Source organism: Ambystoma mexicanum, chromosome 6q (assembly GCF_040938575.1).
Source record: "Ambystoma mexicanum isolate Mex_15411 chromosome 6q, UKY_AmexF1_1, whole genome shotgun sequence".
In the NCBI taxonomy this organism is placed as follows: Eukaryota; Metazoa; Chordata; class Amphibia; order Caudata; family Ambystomatidae; genus Ambystoma; species Ambystoma mexicanum.
Window position 1 is genome coordinate 656,303,148 of NC_090937.1, and position 23,002 is coordinate 656,326,149.

At 45.6% G+C, this 23,002-nt stretch overlaps 1 protein-coding gene across 11 annotated transcripts in view; it reads right to left on the minus strand.

Annotated features, from left to right (window-relative positions):
• BLTP1 (bridge-like lipid transfer protein family member 1) overlaps positions 1–23,002 on the minus strand; it is a 2,946,455-nt gene that overhangs the window by 2,723,838 nt on the left and 199,615 nt on the right. For all 11 annotated transcript variants that reach the window (XM_069631149.1, XM_069631145.1, XM_069631146.1 and 8 more), the window contains exon 9: positions 5,601–5,680. In XM_069631149.1, the coding sequence (XP_069487250.1) occupies positions 5,601–5,680 (80 nt within the window). The remainder of the gene's footprint in view (positions 1–5,600; positions 5,681–23,002) is intronic.

The following is a 23,002-nucleotide window of genomic DNA, read 5'->3' on the forward strand; positions in this document are numbered from 1 at the left end:
AGGAGGCCTTCCTCAAGCAGTCTGCTGGCTAGGATGGAATGATCCACCAAATCAAATGCAGTCGTCAGATCCAAGAGCATCAGCAGAGATGTTTTACCCATATCCATATTAAAATATATACAAGCATGTTCGTGTTAAGGTCCATCAGGGGGGGGGCTCAGTACTATGTGCACTCCGAAAACCTGATTGTTTAAGGTCTAGAATGCTATGAGTACTCAGAAACACCTGAATCTGTTCATGCGCAATCTTGTCCAGCACCTTCAGAAGGAAGGGGGAGTTTCTGATTGGGCAATAATTGCCTGCGATACAGGGATCCAAAAAGGGCTTCTTCAAGAGAGGAGTGATCCATGCTAGTTTGATATGTAAGGGTACTGACAAGTCATTGAACAACACATTTACAAACTTGGTAATCAGCGGGACAAGCGACTGGGCACAAGCTTTTAATATATTTGCAGGGCAGATATCTCAGGTATCCTGCTTAGTATACCCAGAACTTCTGCTTCAGTCAGCTCTCGAAAGGTAAAAAGGTAAATCCGAGGTGACTTATTTAGCATGAGTAGGGAGAGGTGGAGATTGAATTGGGCAAGCCCGTTTTCAATGTCCCCTTTGATCATAGAGATCTTACTGGCCATAGCCTTTTCAATTTCGGTGCACCGGTCTTGCACTTCTTTTAGATCTTAAAAATGTCCCTTGTGTCTGATGTAGCAGTCTCCACTTAATCTTGTACTGAGACCGCAACGGACGGCCTCCTGTATAATGCCCCAGTTGTACTCCAAGAACTGAGCATGTTGCAGCTTCAGTCCACGAAGCAATTCAGAGGAGATGCACACAAGTCCAGATCCGGAAAACTCCCGATCTCTGGAACAGGGGTAACAAGCAGTTGATGTGCAACTCCCACTTGAAGGTTTTTAACCCCAAGTGGCTGAGCTGGTCCGCTTCTGCATTGCTGTCCCCCGGGAGATGGACAGAAGAAATCCATACCCCCTCTGTCAGGGACCATTCCCAGATTGCCACCGCCTCCATGTACAGGAAGGGAGTGTGGGGGGAGACGGGTGCCACCCTGCTTGTTCAGGTAAAACATTGTAGTGGAGTTGTCAGTCTTGACCAGAACCGCTTTTTCCCCTGATGGGCAGAACTCGTGAAGACTGTCCGCCAGTCATTGCCAGGAGCTGGCACTCACAAGCCGGTCGCCCAGATAAAGGTATAAGGGATGGCCCTCCAGGGGAAGGAGACCAGCCACTGCATTCATCAGCTTTGTGAAAACACGAGGGGCCGAGTTCAGACCAAAAGGCAGCACCTTGTACTGGACAATCATGAACCACAGAAACTTCCAATGCGGCTGGTAGATGGGGACATGAAGGGTACAATGTTCTTCCATCACCTGTTTATTTTGTAGCACTTTTTGGCGAAAACCTTTTGCTGAAAAAACCATCAAAAAATATAGAGTTGGGAGGGGAGGGGTTCATATAAGAGGTAGGGTGAAGTGGGGTATAGGGAATACATTATAGGGGAGGTAGGATTGGGAGACCCCCCCCCCCCCCCAATACAAAAAAAAAAATAATTTGATAATTTGATGCATTATTTTGGCAAAAAGCTTTCAGCAAAAAAAGCAGCAAAAACAAAACAGGATGAATGAACATAGAATCGACATGAAGGTACGCATCCTTGTGGTCTAGGGAACACATCGAGACCCCTGCGCATAGATACTCGGCTATGTGCGCTGGAGTAATCATCTTGAAGCGTTTGAGCAGTAAAGATAGCTTGAGAAATGACCGGTCCAGGATTACCCTCAAGCACGCCTAGTTGTACCGAGGAACCAGCTCCACTGCCTGCATCTCCAAAAGAGAAAGGATCTCCCGTAAGAGGACCAGGGACTATCTGAAGCAGAGGAGGAGAGGAAGGTAGAGGAAAAGGAAGAAGAAGACTGAAGCCTGTGGAGACTATAGAAAGGATCCAAGGACTCTTGAAACAACACTTCCAGCTGTCCAGAAAGAGAGCTAGGTTCCCTGACCGTTACGACTTTTCTGTTTGACATCTGAGGCGGGAGCAGAAGCGGAATAAAACGCACAATGTCCTCTGCTGCTTTCTCCTGTGGTCGCTGGGGGATCCGCCAGGCCTCCGTGCCCCGCAGTCTCAAAACCCCTTGAAGACGGTGAAAATGTGGGTTTGAAGTCGGTCCTGCCCTGGAGGTGAGGGAAGGACCTCTGCCCTGGTTTCATCAGGATGGCCAGGGACTTGGCGGCCTGCAAAGAGGTCTTTTTTGTCAGCTCGTCATCAGTGGACAAATGAAAAAGATTTGACTCTTCAAAAGGAAGATCCAGGATCCTCTCTTGCACATAAGAGGATAATTTAGTGCCATGCATCCATGCCGTCCACCTCATCCCGACCCCCAGGCACAGCCCCCTCCTGGCTGTGTCGATGTGGGAGACCGAAGACTCCATGACCTCCTGCGCAACTGCCAGGGCGTCCGCCAGGCCAGCCTTGAAGGAGTATTACCTTTCAAGAGGGAGGTCGGGCAGGAACTCCCCGATCACCTGCAACAGAATCGGTTTGCTGCGGCTATGAGGGCGCCAGAGTTGGCCTGCCACAAATGCAGCCCAGAGTTAAGGTAGCAACGCTTGCCAAAAGACTCGAGAGCTCTGTCATCTTTGAAATGAGAACTGGTGGTGGCCCCTGCAGAGGACAAGGAGGACTATAGTTTAGAATACAAGGAGGCTGCTGCCACCACTGAAGAGTGTGGCTCGGGGTGGGAGGACGGGAGGACTGGCTCCCCAGCCAACAGCCGAACTGGCTGTACAATTTCTTGTTCATCTGGCCGTTGGTCATGGGCTTCTCCCAGACTTTTCTCGACACCTGCAGGACATACTTCTGGAGGGGAATGGCCAAAACCTCTGCTGGCATCCAGGCTCTTTGGGGAGGGGGGGTTCTCAGGCTGAGGGACTCCCTAAAACTCTGCAAGACCCTCAAGATGGTCATGAAACGCCTTTACTGGAGGCCAAAGGCTTTTCGGCCCGGGTGTCATTGTCGTCATCGTACCTCCGCCCCTTTTGGATGGAGGGGAGACCAGGTCCTGTGCCATGGGATCCGGAGAGGTTCCCCACTGATCCGGACCCGAAGATAGCTGTGGATCCATTGGAGACTGCGGGGGAGGCGTTGGTGGTACAGGATGAGAGGATTCTGGAGCTCCAGCAGGGCCTGGACTGGAGGAGGAACAGACAACAGCACTGAAAGCGCAGGCGGAACCGGAAGAGTGCCCAGAGGTGGAGGCCTAGGAGGCACGTCCTGTGGGATCACTTTCTTGACGATACCCTTAACGAGCCCGTGACCTGCAAGGAGGAGGCGCACGAGGATGAGGAAGCGCTCGAAGAAGCTGTCCTCGCAAGTCGCCGGGTCACCAGGGGCACAGCCCTCAGCGGCGCTGGGCCTCATTTCCTGATCTCAGCTTTTCAGTGCCTGGGGCGTGTAGATGTAAGGCTGCAAGAGGTAGATGTAAACCTGCGGAGACCAACCGCCTGTACCATAAAGTCTGCCGCCGCTTCCCGAGGGAAGGGGACTGGAACCTTCTTGCATGGCCCACTCCGGGGGCAAAGGACCGGGGAGACCCGAATCCAAGATGGCCGGCAGCCTAGCAGGATCTGCCGCGTACTTGGCCGCCATCTTTGGCCCTTGCGCCATGCCCCGAGAGGAGGAAGGGCGCAAAGGCCCTGTGCCACATGCTGACTCAGACATGGAAGGGCACTCCTTGGCCCTAGAACCTGAATCAGAAGCTTCAACCTCAGAGATGGCTTTGGCAGGCTCAGAGCCCTCGGCCTGCTGGTCGGTAGTCCAATCGCCCTGCACAACGACCTTGGAGGAGGCACCGGTAGGCTGGGTGCCCTTAGCTACAGAGCTTGTATGTCATGTTGGATCGTGCTATGCACTGACTCTTGGAGGTAGAACATGACAATCCCTTGCCCACTAGGGCCGAAGAGGATGAACTTGATCGCCCCTCTGTGGACTGCCCGGAAGAGCCCCAGGGCCCCACGGCAGAACCAGAATCCAAGGTACCCTATCCCGAGGAAACCCCGGGCAAGGAGCCTCTGCACTGAGGAGCCATACTAAAAAAAGGGCCTACCTTGTCTTGACTTGAGGTGCTGGAGACAAACTCTTTAAGATGACCTGGAGGAGAAACGTGGAAGATCTCCCTCCAGCGAGAAAGACTATTCTTCAAGGCCCACTGACCAAGAGTGCTGCAAGCGTCCCAGCAGTGGTCGGGCCCCAAGGGCTCAAGACAGTGCATGGGGGTCTGAGGCAGGGAACAAGTGATCGCAGGATGCGCATCTCATGAAGCCTTCTGCATCTGACATGCGCTAGGGAGGCGAGGCAGCAAAGGGAGTTGACAATTCAAAAACCAAGAACGGGGAGCCCGCGGAAGAAGAAAAAAGTTTCCAAGCCTAGCTGCCAGGTCCGACACCGTCCATGCGGAAAAAGGGACTGAGGTGAGGTGCCACGAAGGCGCGGTTTGGGGGGCAGTCCACGCCCCAGCACGCTATACTAAATTTAAAGGGGAAGCTCAATTTCTTGCTGCCAAAGGTTCCAGTACCGTCCCCATATTGGGGGACACCCACAAGATGGAGGAAAGAGCACGGAACGTATGAGTATAAATATTTATTAAGGGGTTTGTATGAACTACTTCAGATTGGCTCATATTCTTGTACAAAAATGTCTGTGAATGTCCACTACCTAGCCGCTCTAACTTCTTTTAATTTTCAATGTAATACAGGAATCCATGTGTAGCAAGGTCAATGCTGTCATCGAGTGGAGGTTTTCGGATAAACCCATAGAAGGAAGCTTCAGTTCCAGGGGTGTGGTGTCTGAAATCTGACTGATTTTACTGACATCCAAAAAGCCTATGCAGAACGCAAAGTATTATGGCTTCCATCTCATGTGAAAGTTAGATTTATTGGACAATATTAATAGCTCCTCTTTCCCGAGGGGTATCTCTTCCTTACTATGTGATGCCGGATACCAAGGAGCTGCTTTCAGCACCTGGTCATCAAATGTTTACTTTTATCCCTGAAACGACATTGAATGGTACGTTAACTAATAATGGAATGAGAAATACCACTTTAAATATGTGGTAGATTAAATAAATCTGCATAAACGTATTACTGAGAAAGAAAATGTAAATACATATGCCATGTCTATCCAAGAAAGTTATCAAACTTTTCTGGTGTAGATTTTAAAAGAACAAATAACCTCTACCCAAAAACAGCCAACATAGGCCCACAAAACAAGTGCTCAATAGAGAACCAGAATAAAATGTGCACTCGCCAGTACCCCTTGGCGAATAAGAATTCACTCCTTTGAGTGAGAAATTATGTTCTTTGGGCATGTGGAGAACTGGCATGCCAGGGGGTGAGTGACTTATACCTGGCTAGTAGCTTGCAACTTCAAATTTGTACCTATGCAAATTACAGGGAGTTCAGCAGAAAGAAGTGAAAAAGATAGTTAAAAGGCACAGATGACTGGCAGCTAATATTCTGAGCCAAATGCCTTAAAATTTGTCATGGATTAAATCTGAAATGTCCACCCAGTGAAGAATTAGGAACAGCAGATACCTGGTTCATCCATGTAGTAGTAAATGTCAACATCATTAGACTGCATGACAACAAAACCTTCTCCCATTAATCTTGGGGGCCTGTGGAAAAGAAAGCAACACATGATCATCTGTTTGACATATTGAAAGCAACACATTTAAAAGGACCTAATGAAACATTTTAAACTATTAATGCCTGCATATTTTAATTTGGAGATATAGGACATTGTCAATCAATGGATTGGCATAATATGCTATTTAGGTACCACTTATTTGTTGTGTGCAATGGGCTTTCTAAATTCCATGTTTACTTTCTGCTGGAAATTTATGCCCCACTCTAATTTACCATTCCACAACATGTATCCCACCCATCCCCCAGTCAATTAGATACAATAGCATTGCAGATTTAACTCTGGATTGGTCATCGTTATGTAAAACTTCCATCTTGTGTGTAATTCTCCCTACTTAGTGAGACCCCCAGCACTTTTGCTGGACTTTAGGGGTTTTAGCTGACGCTCCTGAGTGAGTGGGAACCTTTTTCCACACTCACTCATTCTTTTTCTGTGACTTTTGGTTACCTTTGATGGAGTCTGCTTTCTTCCATCTTTTTGAAGCATCTGTATTTTACTATTGCAGCACACAGCATCCTCTGTGCAGTGTTGCTGGGAGCTCCTTGAGCTTCCCTCTTTTGTTTTCTTTGATATTCCTGTGATAACATCCTCTTACCAGGATAGGGGGATCATTTTTTTTTATCCTACCTATGCTTTTCTTTTGTGAAATAAGCACACCCCATCTTCTGAGGAGTGCTGAGGGGACACACGGTAACCCTTTTCTCACTTCTCTTGTAACTCTCAAGTTTTCAAGTCTTCGAGTGGCTGGGGATATTTTCTACTGACTTTTGTGATTTTTACATGCAGGCTGCTGTCCCAGCTGTGGTAAAGGACACATGGGCCTCCATTGACCTAAAATGGTGCAAGTTTCCTTTTTTCGCCAACTCACAATGGCTTGCCCTTTCTTGAGCCTTCCTCTGCTAACTGTGAGAAACCTAAAGTTGTCTCACCCGCCAGTCCCCGTTGATCTGTCATCCAGGTGGCCAGGACACGGCCATAGCTTTTGGATCAGTTCCTGGGGGTGGACCAGTGCGGGAGGATAACCTGGGTGAGGAGTGGTCGGGGAGTGGAAGTGGGACACCGGATGGTGAGACTCAGTATCCTCTTCGCCTCTGCTTTTGCCCCTCTTCTCCCCGGTTGGTCTGTTTTCTCTCTCTGCACCGTCTCACCTGGCCACCTCCTGTCCTTAGGGCACATTTACCTGCTCACCCTGCCACCCTCTCACACTGCCTCCTGGTCATCAGTTGCACTGGGGCCTGTATCTGTACCCATACAGCTCCGTCCCATTCTTCTTTAGCACTTATCATATATACCCTATCTAACTTGCCTTGCACTTTGCCACTCACTGACTGCACTACCACTGTTATTGATCACCTTTATTTATTTATTCATTAATTTATTATTTACCTTGTTTCTCTCCTATGCTCTGCACTTTCCAATTCCTCCCCCGTCCCATGCACTAGCCCCCTTTTTCCCTTCCCCATGCACTTGCGCGTTCTCAATGTCGCTGGGCCTAGTAAATGTGTTTTTGTTTTCTCCCCTGTTCCCCTTCCCCTTGCCTGGTCACGCTCTGAAATACCTGTGTATGAGCGCGATATAAATAAAATATATCATATACCTTTACCCCATCCTACCAGGTAGGAAACTTAGGAACTCAACCTCCCACCCCACTTTTCCAACACAAACACTTTCTCACGGACAGCTCACAGTGAGAGAAAACGGACTAACATCCGCGTTTTATAACGGACATATCCCAATACAATAGTCAGGCAGGGTCAGGCAGTTACTGATCATTACACACACCCGACTTCCATCAGACCTCCCCATACGGATAAAAGGCGTAGCACGACAGCACACTCTGAGCGAGGCAAAGCACACGCAGAGGCAGAAGTTCCAAGATGGCAGTTTAATACTAAGCGCTAGCCTAAACCTAGGGCGTCATTGAACTCAATGTAAATGAATAAGTTTATCTATTACAGTGAGGTTGACAGGTTCCCCACAACAAAGCTAGCGACAGTCAAGAACCAAAAAACCAACAGACACAATTAAGCATAGTAAAGGTAGAAACAATAAATACATGGTTCAAATTACTTTTCAAGTTAAGCTCATTAACATGCACAAGAAACGCAACATGATCCTATGAAACAAACCATTTAATTCCATTCTCTGGTCATTTATTTCAGGGGCAAAACAAGAAAACAAACTTCGTTCCTTGTTCCTGCTTGTATTTTGATTTTGTTAGTTTATTGTTGTTTTTAGTTCAAATGAGCTTTTACAACAGTATAAATAGATTTACATAAAACATCATAGACTTACTTAAATTCTTTGATCATCCACATTGTTAATTCATACAAACTTGCTTCATTCAACTACACTATTAATGCATTATCAGCATTAATAATCACCTTATTGGATCATAAAAGTCAAATAATAACTTAAAGACATCCATTCTTAAGGTCAAATCAATCTCCATGCCAGTTGGCAATGAACAAGGTCTTATTCCAATTTGCATCATCTGACCATATACACATCGACCATCTTCAACATATGCGCTCATAACTATTCACATAATCTTCATAGTAAGTAGCCTTAGCTAAAACTGGTGTACTGATGTGGCTTACAGATGTTCTTTAAATATTTGTATCTAATTTAAACAATGTTATAGCAACCTGCCAAACATTGTAGAGAGCAATGATCATGACTTCGGAAGAAGTATTTAAACAGATTACAAAAATGGTCTGTTGGTACAGATTCATAATGATGGTAATAACGGCTATACCGACATCTATAAACTGATTCCATTCCGGGGCACCCTGTTAGAATGTGTCTCACAGTCTCCAGATTGCTCTCATTTAAGCATATACGACACATGCGTTGATTCGGGGCTAATTTCCATTGAGATTCATGCGTAGCTCTGACCAGCAATAGGTTGAGCCGCATTAATAGTCGAAATCTGCGGACCTTGGGGCACGGGCATCTAACTAAATACATCTGAGGGTATTCCTGCTTGTATTGTACTGCCCCATGATTTCTGATAACACTTTACAAATATAATGGACCATTTATTTATGAGAACCAGGAAAATCCATCTCAGTACTACAAAACCCCAATAGCAAGCTCCGACACATGCAGGGAGCACCTGTGAGGGTACTCCTAGCAAGGTGCCAAACCAGCACTTCAAGCAGACACCACAATGGCATTGAGCACTGTGAGGCAGGCCTGGCATCATGAGATAGACACAGACACAAGGAATCAAGTTTGTAAAACCTTTATTAACTTGAAATGGGGTTGGAGATTACCTAACTTGCCCTATTTCTAAAATGGGAGTAGTGTCGACCATTAAACTAAAGTCAAAAGGTAGTCCAAGGTCTGTCAGTCAAAATAATAAAGATGTCTGTGTCAAACCTATGCTTGCCCTCACATTTCATCTAGAACAATAATGTTTACGGGATTGGATCAAAACAAAAGGGTGCGTCAATGTAATATCAGGATGGCACTGGAGCTGTCCCTCAGCTCCCTTCCCCAAGCTTAAAACACTCTGGGTTCGACCGAGTTCCTTCAGTTCAAATAGTTCTTTTGAAGTTCCTTTAGGGTTGAAAAGGCTTTCTTTCTCCACAGACTCCGAAGCCCTTTCTTGTTACATTTTCTCAGGAAATACATAGTTCACAAAACTTCACTTTCATAAGACTTTCTTGCTCAGGATTCCTCAGGGGTTTCCTTCCCCTACAAATCCAACTACTTGCCACTTCAATAATTCCTTTTCCATTTGATTCTCTTGTTCAGCAATGGGGTTCCCTTCCCCAACAGTTCAACAAATCTCAACTCTTCATATCAGAGACTTTCGACAACGTGCAGTATTACTCAGCCCTGTGCGCGACCACTCCCACATATAGGCTTTTCGCGATATCGTGCTCCCGGCACTTGACAGCTTTTATCACAGTTCACCAACAGGATCATGCACCAGGCACTCTTTATCCTTCAAACAAACTGACTTTGGATTTCAGCTCGCTTTTCCTCTCTCGCGCAGCTCTCCTTTGTATGCTCTCTATTTCGCTCCTACTTAGAGCTTCGGACAGCTCACCTGCCCTTTCGGAGACTGTCTCAGTTTCATCAAAGTCTTAACAATCGTGTAAATGTACATGCAATTGATATTGATAGTTTATTTATATAGCCCCTACACACAATGTGTTTCAAAGCGCTTCAAGGCAGGGAGGGAACAAGGGAGAATACAGTGCCATTCTTGCAAGTCCTTGATACATAAAGAATGAGAAATTAACTATCATACTCGGCCTAGCGACATTTCTAATAGTGCAAGAGCATTTGACAATAAGGACGGCGTGGGAAGGAGAAGGACAAGCGGCTACCTTACTAGGCCTGACGACAATTGAGGTAGTGCCGGAATTTAACATGAGGTTTGGGAGCGGGGGGCAGGGAGAAGGAGAAGAACAAAAACAAGCAACTATCATACTAGACCCGACTACATTTTTGATAGTGCTGGAGGCGGAGAGGGAAGAAGAAACAAATGAGGGAGGGATGGGGGAGGGGGAGACAAACAAGCTGCTATCATGCAAGTCAAGCGACATTTCTGATAGGGTAAGTGCTAAAGCTGATACAGTGAAAGGAGGAGGAGGGGACACCAGGAGGAGGGGACAGACAACTCGGGCACGCAGCAGGGGGGTGGGGGAGATACAACAGGCAGGCAAACAGGTGACAAGGGGGGGAGTTAGGGAAAAATGATAGAAAGAGAAGTAGGGATAGGCAGATGAATGCAACTTAAGTAAATGCATCAACGCAGCTAAGTTTGGAACAAGCCAAATGCATCCACATAACTACATTTGAAACAAGCTAGTGCATCAACATAGCTAAATTTGAAACAAGCTAATGCATCAACATAGCTAAATTTGAAACAAGCCAAATGCATCTAAATTTTAAACAAGCTAATGCATCAACATAGCTAAATTTGAAACAAGCCAAATGCATCAACGCAGCTAAATTTGAAACAAGCTAATGCATCAACATAGCAAAATTTGAAACAAGCCAAATGAATCAACAGAGCTAAATTTGAAACAAGCCAAATGAATGAATGCAGCTAAATTTGAAACAAGCCAAATGCATCAACATAGCTAAATTTGAACAGGCTAAATGCATCAATGCAGCTAAATTTGAAACAAGCCAAATGCATCAATGCAGCTAAATTTGAAACAAGCCAAATGCATAAATGCACAGTCACATGTGAGAAGCACTTGGAGTCAAAAGATAGCAGTGGGTGAGAAAAAGCAATGTGATCAGAGTGCAAACATGGGGGAACCAGCAGAGAAGGCGGCTGAGCAAGAGAAGGAAAAGCGAGTACAAAGTAGGTAATGTACCGAAAGTTGTGGAGGAGTAATTGCGAAGTCCAGGGGTCAGGAAGAAGTGAGGTTAGCGGCATCAGGAAGTGCAAGGGTGAAAGAATAGTCTCCAGGTGTGTTCCTGTAGCGGACAGGGAGCAGACAGGGGCCTTCGTAGTGGGCCATGGAAGAATGGGCCGGCTCCCGCCTCCTGGTTGCTTCAATAGCCTGATAAGGCCATGGGAAAATGGGAGAAGGAGGTCGGGGGGGCAGGCCAAGGGAGGGTCGAAGGCTCCTGAGGATCCCTGTTACACGCATATTGGAAGGCCGGGGGCACAATTAGTGTTCAGTCCAAAAACACCAATCAGTTAAAATAATGAAGAAATGTACGCAATTTTCGGCACAGATGCTGCATGCACAATTGCATCGTGAGCGGATTCGAATTTAAACAATGATTTCGGCTTGTGGAGAAAACACACGACGTCGGCGTGCAACTATTCAGCAAATGCCAGGCTTACCCTGTGCAGCTGAAGGTGAAGCAGATGTAAGTCCAAGATACATAGCATGAAGCGCAGCGTCTGCATGATGCAGGAGAAGAAGAATGAATGACCTGAAGAATGATTTGCCTCGTTACTTTATTTCCTTCGCCTTCACATTTATCATCTTTTCAATACAATTCACAATGGAAGCTTTTTCTTCACCGTGTCTTTACATCCTATGCTTGTCCTTGCCTTACAAAAAATTATCTTTCACGGTTTTCGTCAATACATCAACCGGGCTCTCTTCCCACTTTGAACTCACCGGTTGTGATTTATTTAACACAGCTCTTGCAGTTCTGTTTGTGCCGAGGTCAGGGGTCATTGCCTGCCCCTCCAACACTCCTGGGCTATCTCTCTGGCCCAGGGTAACGAGCACCTCCTTAAGGACTTGAAAGCAGCTTTCCACAAAATCCCCTTCTGGCTCCTTGGAGACACGGCTCCGTCGCCACGTTTTCACTAGCCTTCTCAAACCACAGGCCCTAGTGTCTCAGCACTTCGTTCTCCGACAGCAGGTCTTGGAGGTGTTCAGGAGTCCCAATTTGCCTGTCAGCTTGGTCTCGCACTCGTTTTCCTTCTTGGGCTCCAACTCGTTATGAATGTCTCTAGTAGTTACTCTTTTTATACACCTGTGGAGTATTAACAGGCTTCAGGTGGATAAAATCATTGCTCAGTGCCCGACTTTGCCTGTCCTTGTTAAAGGGACAATCATGGACATAGAAAAGTGTTTTCGAATGCATCCCAATAGCAGAGTGGTGTTCTGTCTTTACAGTGTACAGGGAAAAGGGGAAGTCTGATGCCATATAGGCAGATGGAATGTCAGGTAGGGGGATATTCTGAAAGGGGGATGCCATGTCTCGCCCTTGGGTAATCCCTCCCTAATCCCAGAGGACACTACCCAGGTGATCCTCCCTCAGGTTTTTCACAGCACGTATGGGGACCTCAGATGGGCACTACATTAACGCTTTGAGCAGACACCAACCTTTCCAATGAGCACCTGTTGGGCACTCAACTAGGCACTATGTTAGCGCTTCGGGCAAACCAACCTTAATACATAAAAACCCAGTTGAGATGGTGTTAGGGAGAATTCTCAGAAATGTGCTAATGCCCTTCTACCTTAGAGACCCCCAGCACTTTTGCTGGACTTTAGGACTTTTTCATTTCTAACCTGGAGAGAATGAGACCCTTTTTCCTCTCTCTCAAGTATTTTTTCATTGATTTAAACACTAGGTTTCTTTTTACTTTGCAGTCTCACAAACTCCATAGGCATCATCTTTTTACATTGTGTCACACAGCACCTTCAGTGCAGTGACACAGGGAGATCTTCCAGATTTCCCAAAGGTTTAAATACCTTCTCTTGGTTAAACTACTGTTTCCAAGAGCAGTGAATTGAGATTGACTTTACTTACATTGTAACTTTCTAGACCCAGCACACACTATCTTACAATAGGGTGCTGGAGGGGGTTACTTAGTATCCCCTTTGTCTAGTTTTTCATTAAACAATTTTATGTTACCCTTTCTACAATTAATGGCTGGTGGCAGTGGTTTACTTTTTCCTACCATTGTATGTTTGCAGCTGCAGTAAAAACACCCATGGGTGCCCATTTAATCAAAATGACCCCGGCCTTCTTTTTTCACCAATTCTTGTTGGAAAGGTCCTTCTTGAGATTTACTCTCTGCGCCAAACCAGATTTGGTCCCTTTGTTAATTTTGTCTTTGGTGAGATTCACTGGTGAAACATGCCTTTGGTTCCAGCGTGTCTGGCAGGGCAGGAAGTGAGGGAGGTGCCCGAAATTCCCTGTGCTTAATCCCCTTGGTTACAAGAATGCACCCAAATGTGATTGGCCAGCTGACTGTCCTTGGAGGACAGCCACCCTGCTGTGAGAGTGACAGCTAGGCTGCAAATGAATGGGAGAAACCGGCATAAAAGGCCAGGCTTTTTGCTTGGAAGGCAGAGTCGACCACTGGACAAAGGAATCCGAAGAAGAACTTGGAAGAGATGCTTGCTACAACTCCTGGACCGCTGGATTGCCCGGTGAAGCTCTGCTGCATTGCCGAAGCTCCGAATTCGCCTTGACTAGAGAAGTCTTGACACGGTTGACTTCTCCCCTTGGGTTGGTGGGACCAATCAACCCCAAAGCGAACTCGTCTGGACATCATCTCGGAGCTGGCTGTACTTCCATTGCTGCTGCAGGCACCGATTGCCAGGGAGAGGAAGATCAAATTGAGTGCATCGTTTTTAAATTGGACCCGAGCTCCAGGAAGATCCTCCGGACTTGCATGAAGCAGGACTGACCAAGCCTGAGTCATCTCAACAGAGTGCTGGACCCCAGATGCAAGGAAAGTCGAGAGCCGCGAGAAGCTGAAACTGCGAAGTGCAGCTGATCTGAAGTTTGCCCATTGCTTCTGCCGACCTTCCATTAGTAGTGCAGGAGTCCCCAGACGTCCTCCCTCTTGTCCCCACGACTGAGGCCCAGGAACAACAGGATCTGCAGACCTACACAGGAACAGAAGCCAGCTGAAACTAATTTCTTCAAACCAAAGGTACTGTAAAACTAAGGGGTTGCTTACCTCTTGTTATGTAGCCTTGCTAGTTCTCAGTTGAGACTGGTCTTGGTTACCTTTGCAGAGTTGCTTGCAGCTTTTCCCCTTCACAAGCCTCCCAGCTCGTGGCCCTATAGTGATTTCATTTTCTACAAAGACTTCTTAAACTTGGCAAGACCTTTTATCTACCTACAAGAAGTGCTTCAGTTCACCTAGACTTTTGCTGAACTAACATTGGCTGTCCTGGCTCCCTGAAAGACTCTTCTTACATCTGACTTTCTTCTTTAACTATCCCTCAACAAAAGTCACACATTAGATAACTCGTGGGGCTGGGAAAGGGTTCATTTACTTTGCATCGAAGCTTCAAATGTATTTACCTGTTTCAGAATATTTGTTAACCATTGTTTTATTCCCTCATCTATTCCTTTTGACACTAATCTCAGTATTGCTCTAAATGTGCCAGTGATACATCAATGTCCACAGTGTCCTCGTTATTTAAGTCACATCAGGGTGTAGGAAGTGTCTGTGTGCCAGCCCAAATGGGTATCTACTGATTTATTGAAACTGAGAGTGTGTATTTTGAAGTATGTTAGGCAGAAACCTGTGCAGTTCCCTTAGGGACCACTGCAAAAGATTTAGGACTACAGGTGGTTGGCAGTAAACCCAATTGGTAGCAGTCTGTACCACCCAGATTTACCTGGTAGCTGTGGCTGAGCAGTCAGACTTCTCTCAAGATGAGTTAGGCAGTATATAGAGTATACACAATAGGTACAGAGATACAGTAGCACAAGCAAACACTGACCAGAGCTTTGGTGTAAAAGTATATAATTATTTATTTAAAGACACACTTGTTAATTACACTAGCACAAAGAGAGGTAAGTAAATTCAACACACAGTCACTTATATATATATATATATATATATATATATATATACACACACAACCCTGATTACTTATTATACAAGTCTTAGTGAGAAACACCACTTATTTTCAAACAGAGGTGAGCGCTTAACATAAGATGGCACTCTAATAAGTTATTAAAAAGGGAGGGAAAAGGCAGAGTTATGAAAGCACACAAATTTCAATACTCTTCAAAGAACCACAGTGAGGCAGGTTAGGCAAAGTCTACTGGAGAGCAAGGAAGTTCAAATGCCAGGCCCACTCTTAGAGAGAGCAAGCGAAATGTGTCCAGGATCACACAGTGGGGTTATGCCCAAAGAGTCTTTGTAGATAGTTCACAAAAGATTGAGATCAAGTCAAGAAAAGTTAGTTAACAGGCCCCAGGCTAACCCAGGTTAGAAAGTCGAGGATTTACTGTCACATTTACTGTCACCCCGAACGATCTGTCGCAAGGGAAGCCAGCCGGGACACAGTACCTGAAATGGGGAGAATGCTCCAGCGGGGGCAGTTGTTCCTGGCAGCGGGTGCAAGTCGGTGTTTCGTCCAGAGGAAGAGGAGGTCTCGACGTGGAGGAAAGATGAAAGTCGTTGCACTGCCAGGGAAGAAACCAGCCGCAGAGTTTTCCGGTTACAAGGTACTACCCTTTTCTTTGCGGTAGTGGTAAACCGTGGTATTCCGGTTGCCGGGGTGCTTGGCACAGGCAAGGCGGCCACGAGATGGTCCAGGAAGGCGAAAAAGACGGGCAAACTGGTTATCCCCACCAGTCAAAGGAAGAAGACTCTCCGGACTGGAGATCTCCTCTGTCGTCAGGAAAAGTGGTGAGACGGTTCAGCAGGGCTCCACCTGTGGTGTCGTCGTTGCAGGTCGGCTCGGCTTCTCCCTCCTCGGATTCTTTAGGTCCTGTGGCGACTTCTTAAGTTCCAGTCCCCAAAGCCCTGCTTTTATGTAGAAAACCCCCATTCATTAGTCCTAGCTGTCACTCAAACATGTTAAGTGGTGCCAAGGCAACTCAGTCCAGGGTGCCTAAACCCCTTCCCACACCCCCTGTGGTACCCAGACAGAGTGGCACCACTTTTGGAGGCTTCTGTGGAGAAGCACGCCAAAAAGTGGAACAAAAGGCTTGACTTGGGTTGGAGTCACAGAAGCGAACACAAACGCCATTTTGGAGTTTCGGAAAAAAATACCAACCGGTGAATTTATATTAATTTAATAAACCGGCGGTATGTTCGAGGCTATTTTAAAAGGTGGTAGCCTCGAACAATGGGAAAATCCCATAGGAATATATTTGCAGCCGAATATAAAAAGTAGCATCCACTGCCACCAGCCAAAACTCGGTCGGGGGGGGGGGGGGGGACTGGACAGTGCCCCCTCGAACAACAGACCCCGGGGAAATCGAATTGCCCCAACCAGTATGTCCACAATATAATGGTTTGTACTGGTTCTGTTCACAATTTAAGACTAGTAAAGCCAATGGTGACTTTACATGCCCTGGGAGACAGTAGTCGTCAGTCCCAGGGTATGGAGTCTATGTTTGGGGGTCGCTACAACACCCCTGGGTTACTGCATGGAGGGTCCTGTGTAACCCACATACCAAAAACACATGAAGCCCTACGGGGTAAAGGACCCCATAGCCCATAAAACACATCCAAAGTCAAAGGAACACCTCAAATCATGTCTAAGAGTGGGAGAAAGAGTCTCACTCTTAGCAGGAGAAAAAAAAATAAACCCCAAAAATTCAGCAAAGCTGCTGGGGGACTCACTAGGTTTGGGAAATTAGCCTTTATAGAGAATTCTCCCTAACATTGCATATATTTGCTCCCATCTAAAGAAGGCTTATTCAACTGACTGTTAAATTAATAAATAATTGTTTAATCAAGAAACCTTAAGAGTAAGTTTTTCTTTTTTTATTTTTTTTTATTTGCATTTATCAATTCAATGATTTTAATGTTTCGTTTTCTTCCTTTTTTTTCCGACCTTGTTGCAACTTAAAAGTTCCCTTCTGAAGGTCAGAGATTTTAGGTTCAGGTTCCAGTTTAGGTTTAGACCTTTTAGTAGTCGGAGCCTAGTCACTCTTCTTTGTTTGTTTTAAGGGAGCATGCCTCTACGGCTATCTTTAAAATTTTGGCGGTTGCTATTGACCATGTTGTCCTAGATCCGCTCATTAGTCGATTCCACCAAACTTCTTCTTCGTACAGGGAATTGGGGTTAATCAACGATCTCAAATACGCTCTTCTCCATTTTTTCGTTTTGGAACAATGCATCAGGAGGTGCTTTATTGATTAAGACTTGTGTTCCGTTTCTCATGAGCGGCAGAGGTTTGTTTGTGATTGTCCAATGATGGCCCTTATTTCATTGGTCGGAAGTAGATTAAGATGAGATCGCAGAAAAATGGATCTTAGAGCCTTGTCTGGGAATCTTTTTAGGACTTCATTGGGTGAGTGTAATTTTTTGGGCTGGAAGTTCAAGTGGGTGAGGAGTTTATTATTTCCTGCTAGTGTAAGAGTCTCTATCCAGTCCAATTGGTCCATTTTCCGTTTTATTTTTGTGGGGTTTCGAATCAATTAGTCTTCACAGCATCCACTGTTGACCAGGCGTGCTCGCTGATTGGCTGCTCAGATGGTAAGAGGCTTGCTCCTTCCTCCAGCAATTTCTGATTTGATTATATTGTATAAAGGCGGTGTGTCCTGCATTATTATTTTCCTGAAAAGCGCCATTTCCCCTGCCTCTATAGCTGCTTTCAAGGAGAGAATTCCCAGTTCTCTTCTGAGGATCGAAATAGAGGTAGAACTAGGAAGCTGGAGGACTTTTCGCCAAAAATCAGCTTCCAGCTTTGGCCAAATCGCAGGGGGGGGGGGTCGCTAGCATTGCCTCACAACTATATGCCAAACTTGGTAGAACTTTGCCTTTATAAAATTTTATGGCCGGTAGAAGCGAGAAACGTCCATATTTTCTGTCGATTATTCTTGCCTGTGTGGTGAGTTTGAGTCTTGTCCCATAAATGGAGTTGCATCGAGGTCTCAAATTTTGAGTTGTCCAACATCACCCCCAGGTATTTGAAGAGTTTCACCACTTCTATGGACGAGTTTTCAATGTGCCATCTGAAGTTTTTTTGAGTTCTTACTTGGCAACTGTCCAAGGATCAGGATTTTTGTTTTCTCCTTGTTTATCTCCAAGTTATTGTTTGTAATGTATTTGGCCAAGTTGTCGAGCTGCCTTTGAAGTCCAATTTCAGTTTGGTCGAGAAGAATGATATCATAAACGAGTCACAGGTATGTCTCCAATTTTCGGAGGAAAAGATCTTATCGTTCCAGAGTTTTCTTTGAGGTCGCCAAGGAAGGAGATAAATAGGACCGGGGCCAGTGGGCAGCCCTGTTTCACCCCTCTGAGAGTCGGAATTTCTTCAGAGAGCTTGCCTGCATGGTCCAGCTTGGCCCTAATTGACGTCTTGTCGTGAAAGGCCTTTATTGGGTCAAGAATGTTGTTCGGGCACTTCCATTTATCTAGTTTTGACCATAGCAAAGTTCTATCTATTTGGTCAAAGGCTTGGCTGAGATCTATAAAAGCCAGGTATACTTTCCCCTGTCCTGGCGTGAGTTTGGCCTTCATGACACTCAACATCATGATGTTGGCTGTTGTCCCAGAGTTTTTCATAAACCCTGATTGGAATGGGTCTCGGCATGGGGCTGTTTTAGCCCAAGTTTGGAAACTTTTTAGGAGGAAGGATCCGTAGAGCTTGCCAATTGTGTCCAAGAGCGCAATAGGACGGTAATTTCTTGGATCCGTTCTATCTCCTTTTTTGTGAATAGGGGCGATCACTGCAGAGCGCCAGGAGTTCGGAATTGATCTTGTGATGCAGCATTTTTTGAATACCTGCCCAATGAAGCTTGCCCACTCCTCCGGATGGTTTTTCAGGTCTATATTAGTGATTCCGTCCGGGCCTGGAGCTCTGGAAGATTTAAGTCACTTGATGGCCAGTACGATGTCTTCTTCATTTGAGAAATCTTCCCAGTTAATTGATCTTGACTCAGGCCCTGGAACGACTGTAATTTGCCTGGGGAGCTGAAATATCTTGGTAAAATGTAATTTCCAGGCTTCTTCAGGGACATTATTCAACCCTTTTGCGGTTGCCCCGTCTTCTGTATTCCTTGTTAATTGCCAGAAAGCACCCGAGTTCTTATCTGCCAGTTTTCTCAGCATTTCTTACGAGTCCTGTTGATAGAGGAAAATTCGTCGGAATCGTAGCCAAGATTTATACTGCTTTTGTTCATTCAAATAAAGTTCTTTTGGTCCTTCTGATTCAGAAGTTGCTGCCAATTTCTTCAGCTTCCTCAGGATACGCCGTTTCATTACCAGTTCTTTGTCGTGAATGTGTAATGGTTGCTGAGTGAACTTTTGGTTTAGCTTTCTGGGTATCATATAAGGAATCAATAAGGGCTGGTTATCAGTGGAGTTTGATGACTCCCTGTTTTCCCATAGGCAGAGCGTTTTGTAGTTTTTGTAAAGTTCTTCGATCGTTTTGCTGTAAGCCTTAGACGATTGCCTTGGGCGTTTGGTTCAATTTTTTCTGGCATTTGCATTTTGTCCTCGCCTTCAGTCGGCCATGTAATTTTCAGAATGTTGTGGTCGCTTGCGTCGACCCTTGTGACTTCAGAAGATGTAATTCGACTCTGATACAAATATGTAGTCTATGGTCCCTTCCTGTGCACCTCTTTCCCAGGTTGGGACGTAGACCGCCTGAGGAAGCGAGTAGTCAATATTGTGGAGGTTTCTAGAGTTCATAAGTAATTGCCATTGTTTGCCACGGGATTCCACCTGGCTTATTGGATGCGATAAAGTGCTTCTTGAGGGTCCGATCAGGCATTTGGCGTTTAAATCCCCACTTAGGATTATTAGTGGGTTGTTTTGGGTGGTCATAATACCGTCCATCTCAGTTTCGATGGTTGCAAGGAAGAGTTCATCTGAGATGACTTGAGGATTCCAATAAATTTTAATTATGGTAATCAAAGAGGAGATCATGGAGTTGCTCTTCCCGTCCAATCGTTCCCACTTTATTAATACTGCTAGATGGGTTTGAGTGGCAGCAAGCTTCTTCTGAATTGAGAGACCTGAACCAGATCGGACTGCCACGAGAAGACCGGCTGATGGACGGTCCAGGTGACCTTTGTTAGCCGGGGAAACTGCAACTGCAAAGCCGTCAATTGTTGGAGTGAGGAGCCATGTTTCTTGGAGGGTAATAATATCAGATTCTCCAAGGTTTACTCCTCCAGGTTTTGTAGGTGAGCGAAGCACCTGGTGTTCCAGGACATCATTTTGAGCGTTCGAGTTCGAAGATCCGGTTTCGGCCTTTGATCTTTTAAGCTTTCTCCGTCTGTGATTGATTTTTCCCGGTCACTAGATGGTATTTGTTGCTATTTCTTTAATTGACTCGAGGACGATTTCGAGAGCCATGCCAAAAGCTGTTTAATCGGTGCGAATGTTGACAGGTTGGCTTTGGCTGCCGGAGATTCCGGGTGTCTTGAGAGTTTATGGTTTCTGTCAGACCGTTTATATTCAGTCTTATTTTCTGAGTAAGACGAAGTTCTTCTCTTAGTAAGCGATCTACCATCTTGCCTTTCGCTTGTTCTGTATAAGTTACTTTCTGTGGGTCTCCTGCTTGGGGAGAGTCGGTTCTTTGTCTTGCCTATATTGTCCAACCGTTGGGCCGAGTCTCTCCTTGGAGTCTGGGTCAGATTTTGCACGTTGAGCTCTATTCTTGACCTGTAGTGAATTTTCCCAGGTGGGACGGTGTGCTTCTTTAATTCAGATTTCCCTTCGTTCGACCCTCTTTTTATCTCTGTAATAAAATAGCCTTTTCTCAGGAGGTCTTCCTCGTTTTCTTTGGACCTCCTGCCTTTGGTTTCTGCGCTTACATGTAAGTACGCCTTTGCTTTTTGGTCTTTATGATAGGGCTCAACTAATTTCAGATCATCGGTCTTCAGATCTTCGAGATTTCTAGTGTATTTCAAAATGTTCAGTACCGTACCCCTATTTAGGGTTATCTTCTCAAAGTTTTCCAGGATCTGTTCCAACTTGAGAACTGTCGCAAGAGCGAGCCTTTGTTGTTTAGCTGTTTTTTTATTCCAACTACCATCTCTGGAATGGTCATTTCCTTTCTGGTCAGTTGGTTCCTTTGACCTTTTGTGCCAATTGAAACCATCTTTCCGATCATTAACGGTGCTCTTAGGTGATTTTAGTTCTGCGTAATTTCTTTTTAATGGCACAGGTTTTGCTCTTATGGGATCCGGACCCCTAGGATGTCTCTGATTAGAACTAAACCCTTCCTTCTTGTGTTCACTGTGCGTCCTACGTTTTTTTTGATGTTGGGGATGTTACATGATTGTTGTTTGTAGACGGTCTTTCCCGGTCACATTTGTCAGTGTAGCTTTGACTACCACTCTCAGGGGATGAGTGGAGGGTGATGTTCATCAATGCTTCATCTCTTAGGAAATCTTCAGCTGTGATTGGAGAATGTGCCTGTGTAGCCTCTGAGGGGCTTCTGACAAAGTGACAAACCTGGATTGGGGATTTTGGGGAACCGCAGGACACGCTTGGTTTAGGAACCAGCTTTCTGTTTTCCACTTGAGGGGTCTGGCTGTTTTCCAGAGCCTGACCAGCTGAAGGCATTGGTCGAGGGGCTGCCGACTTAACTTGAAGGGTGGGGTTTTTATTTGCTCCATTCGGACTGGTGTTCCTTTTGTTGAAGCTTTCGGTGTACACATCGGGAGTAGCAGGTGAGTTTGTTTCAAAGCTGTCTCTTTCAGACATCATTTGGCCATTCCTTTTCTTTCTCCTTGAAATAGAAAATGAAGGGGTTTAGTATTTTCTTTTATTTTCGGGTTTGTTGTGGGCTTTTTCCCAAAATCAAAACACATTTTGTTTGAAGTCTGCTTATCAACTGACTGTGTCTGCTTCCTCATTTCTATTCCTTTTTCAATAGTTGGATCTGTTTGTGATGCACAGTCTCTTGAGTCTTTTATTAGAATTGGGTAGGGTAAAGAAGTTGAGATTGCAGGATTGGCTCGTGTTGAATCACCTATAATTTTGTCATATATTACACTGTCAACTTTGTCTTTGGCGGTTATGTAGCCTTCAAAATATGTCATTTTGGTATGGATCATTGCGATCAGTGTCGTTTGATCCTTTAATCAATTGCGATCGTATCATTTATAGCTTCGTATAGTTTTCCGAATGGAGCGAGCGCAATTGTCAATGCTGACATCAATGTTGTCAGGTTTCGCTTTTTCGGTGGAGTCTCCTTTGTCACTTCCTCTGTTTGACCCGCATCTGTGCTCTTCATTCGGGGTAGAGTATGGGGGCTACAAAGTTGGATAGAAGGTGGAGTTCGAACCTTAGGTTGGTGGGACTTTTTTTCTGGCGAGGCGGCTGATGGGCCCTGTAATGATTGAACTTTGACTGAGGTCTGAGCAGAGAGCGGGAGTGGCTTCTCAAAAGGAGAGCCTTTAACTCCCTCTTTTGTTGTATTGTCTATTGGCTGGATCTCAATGGTTTGAGGTGCAAACGGGGGGCACAAAAGAACCCCTTGGGGCTGCACGTCAATGAGCTCTCTGAAGGGGGGACGGACTGACTCGTTGGAGAAAGATTGAAAGGAACACATCTTGGGCTATCCGATGGTGCGGAGGGATCTTCTTTGGGGCTTTCAAGAGAAGAAAAGTTTGCATGTGTACTTTCTTTGCCGTCAAGATGTGAAATAACCTCTTTTGGTATATAGGGAAACTTACATGCTTTTGGACCACCTGCTAGGTCAGACGTTACGTCCAGCATTTCTGCATCTGCCAGTTCAAGGAGGACGTCATATTTCCGTTTAACTTGGCTGGCAAAATATGCTTTTAACGAGTTGCAGATTACTGAATTGGCCAGAAGCTTGTCCGAAGAATTCTTATTTTTTTGATGTGGTAGATTGTCCAATGTTCCTTTCTTTTTCCTCTGATTTTAGTGATTTTTTTTTT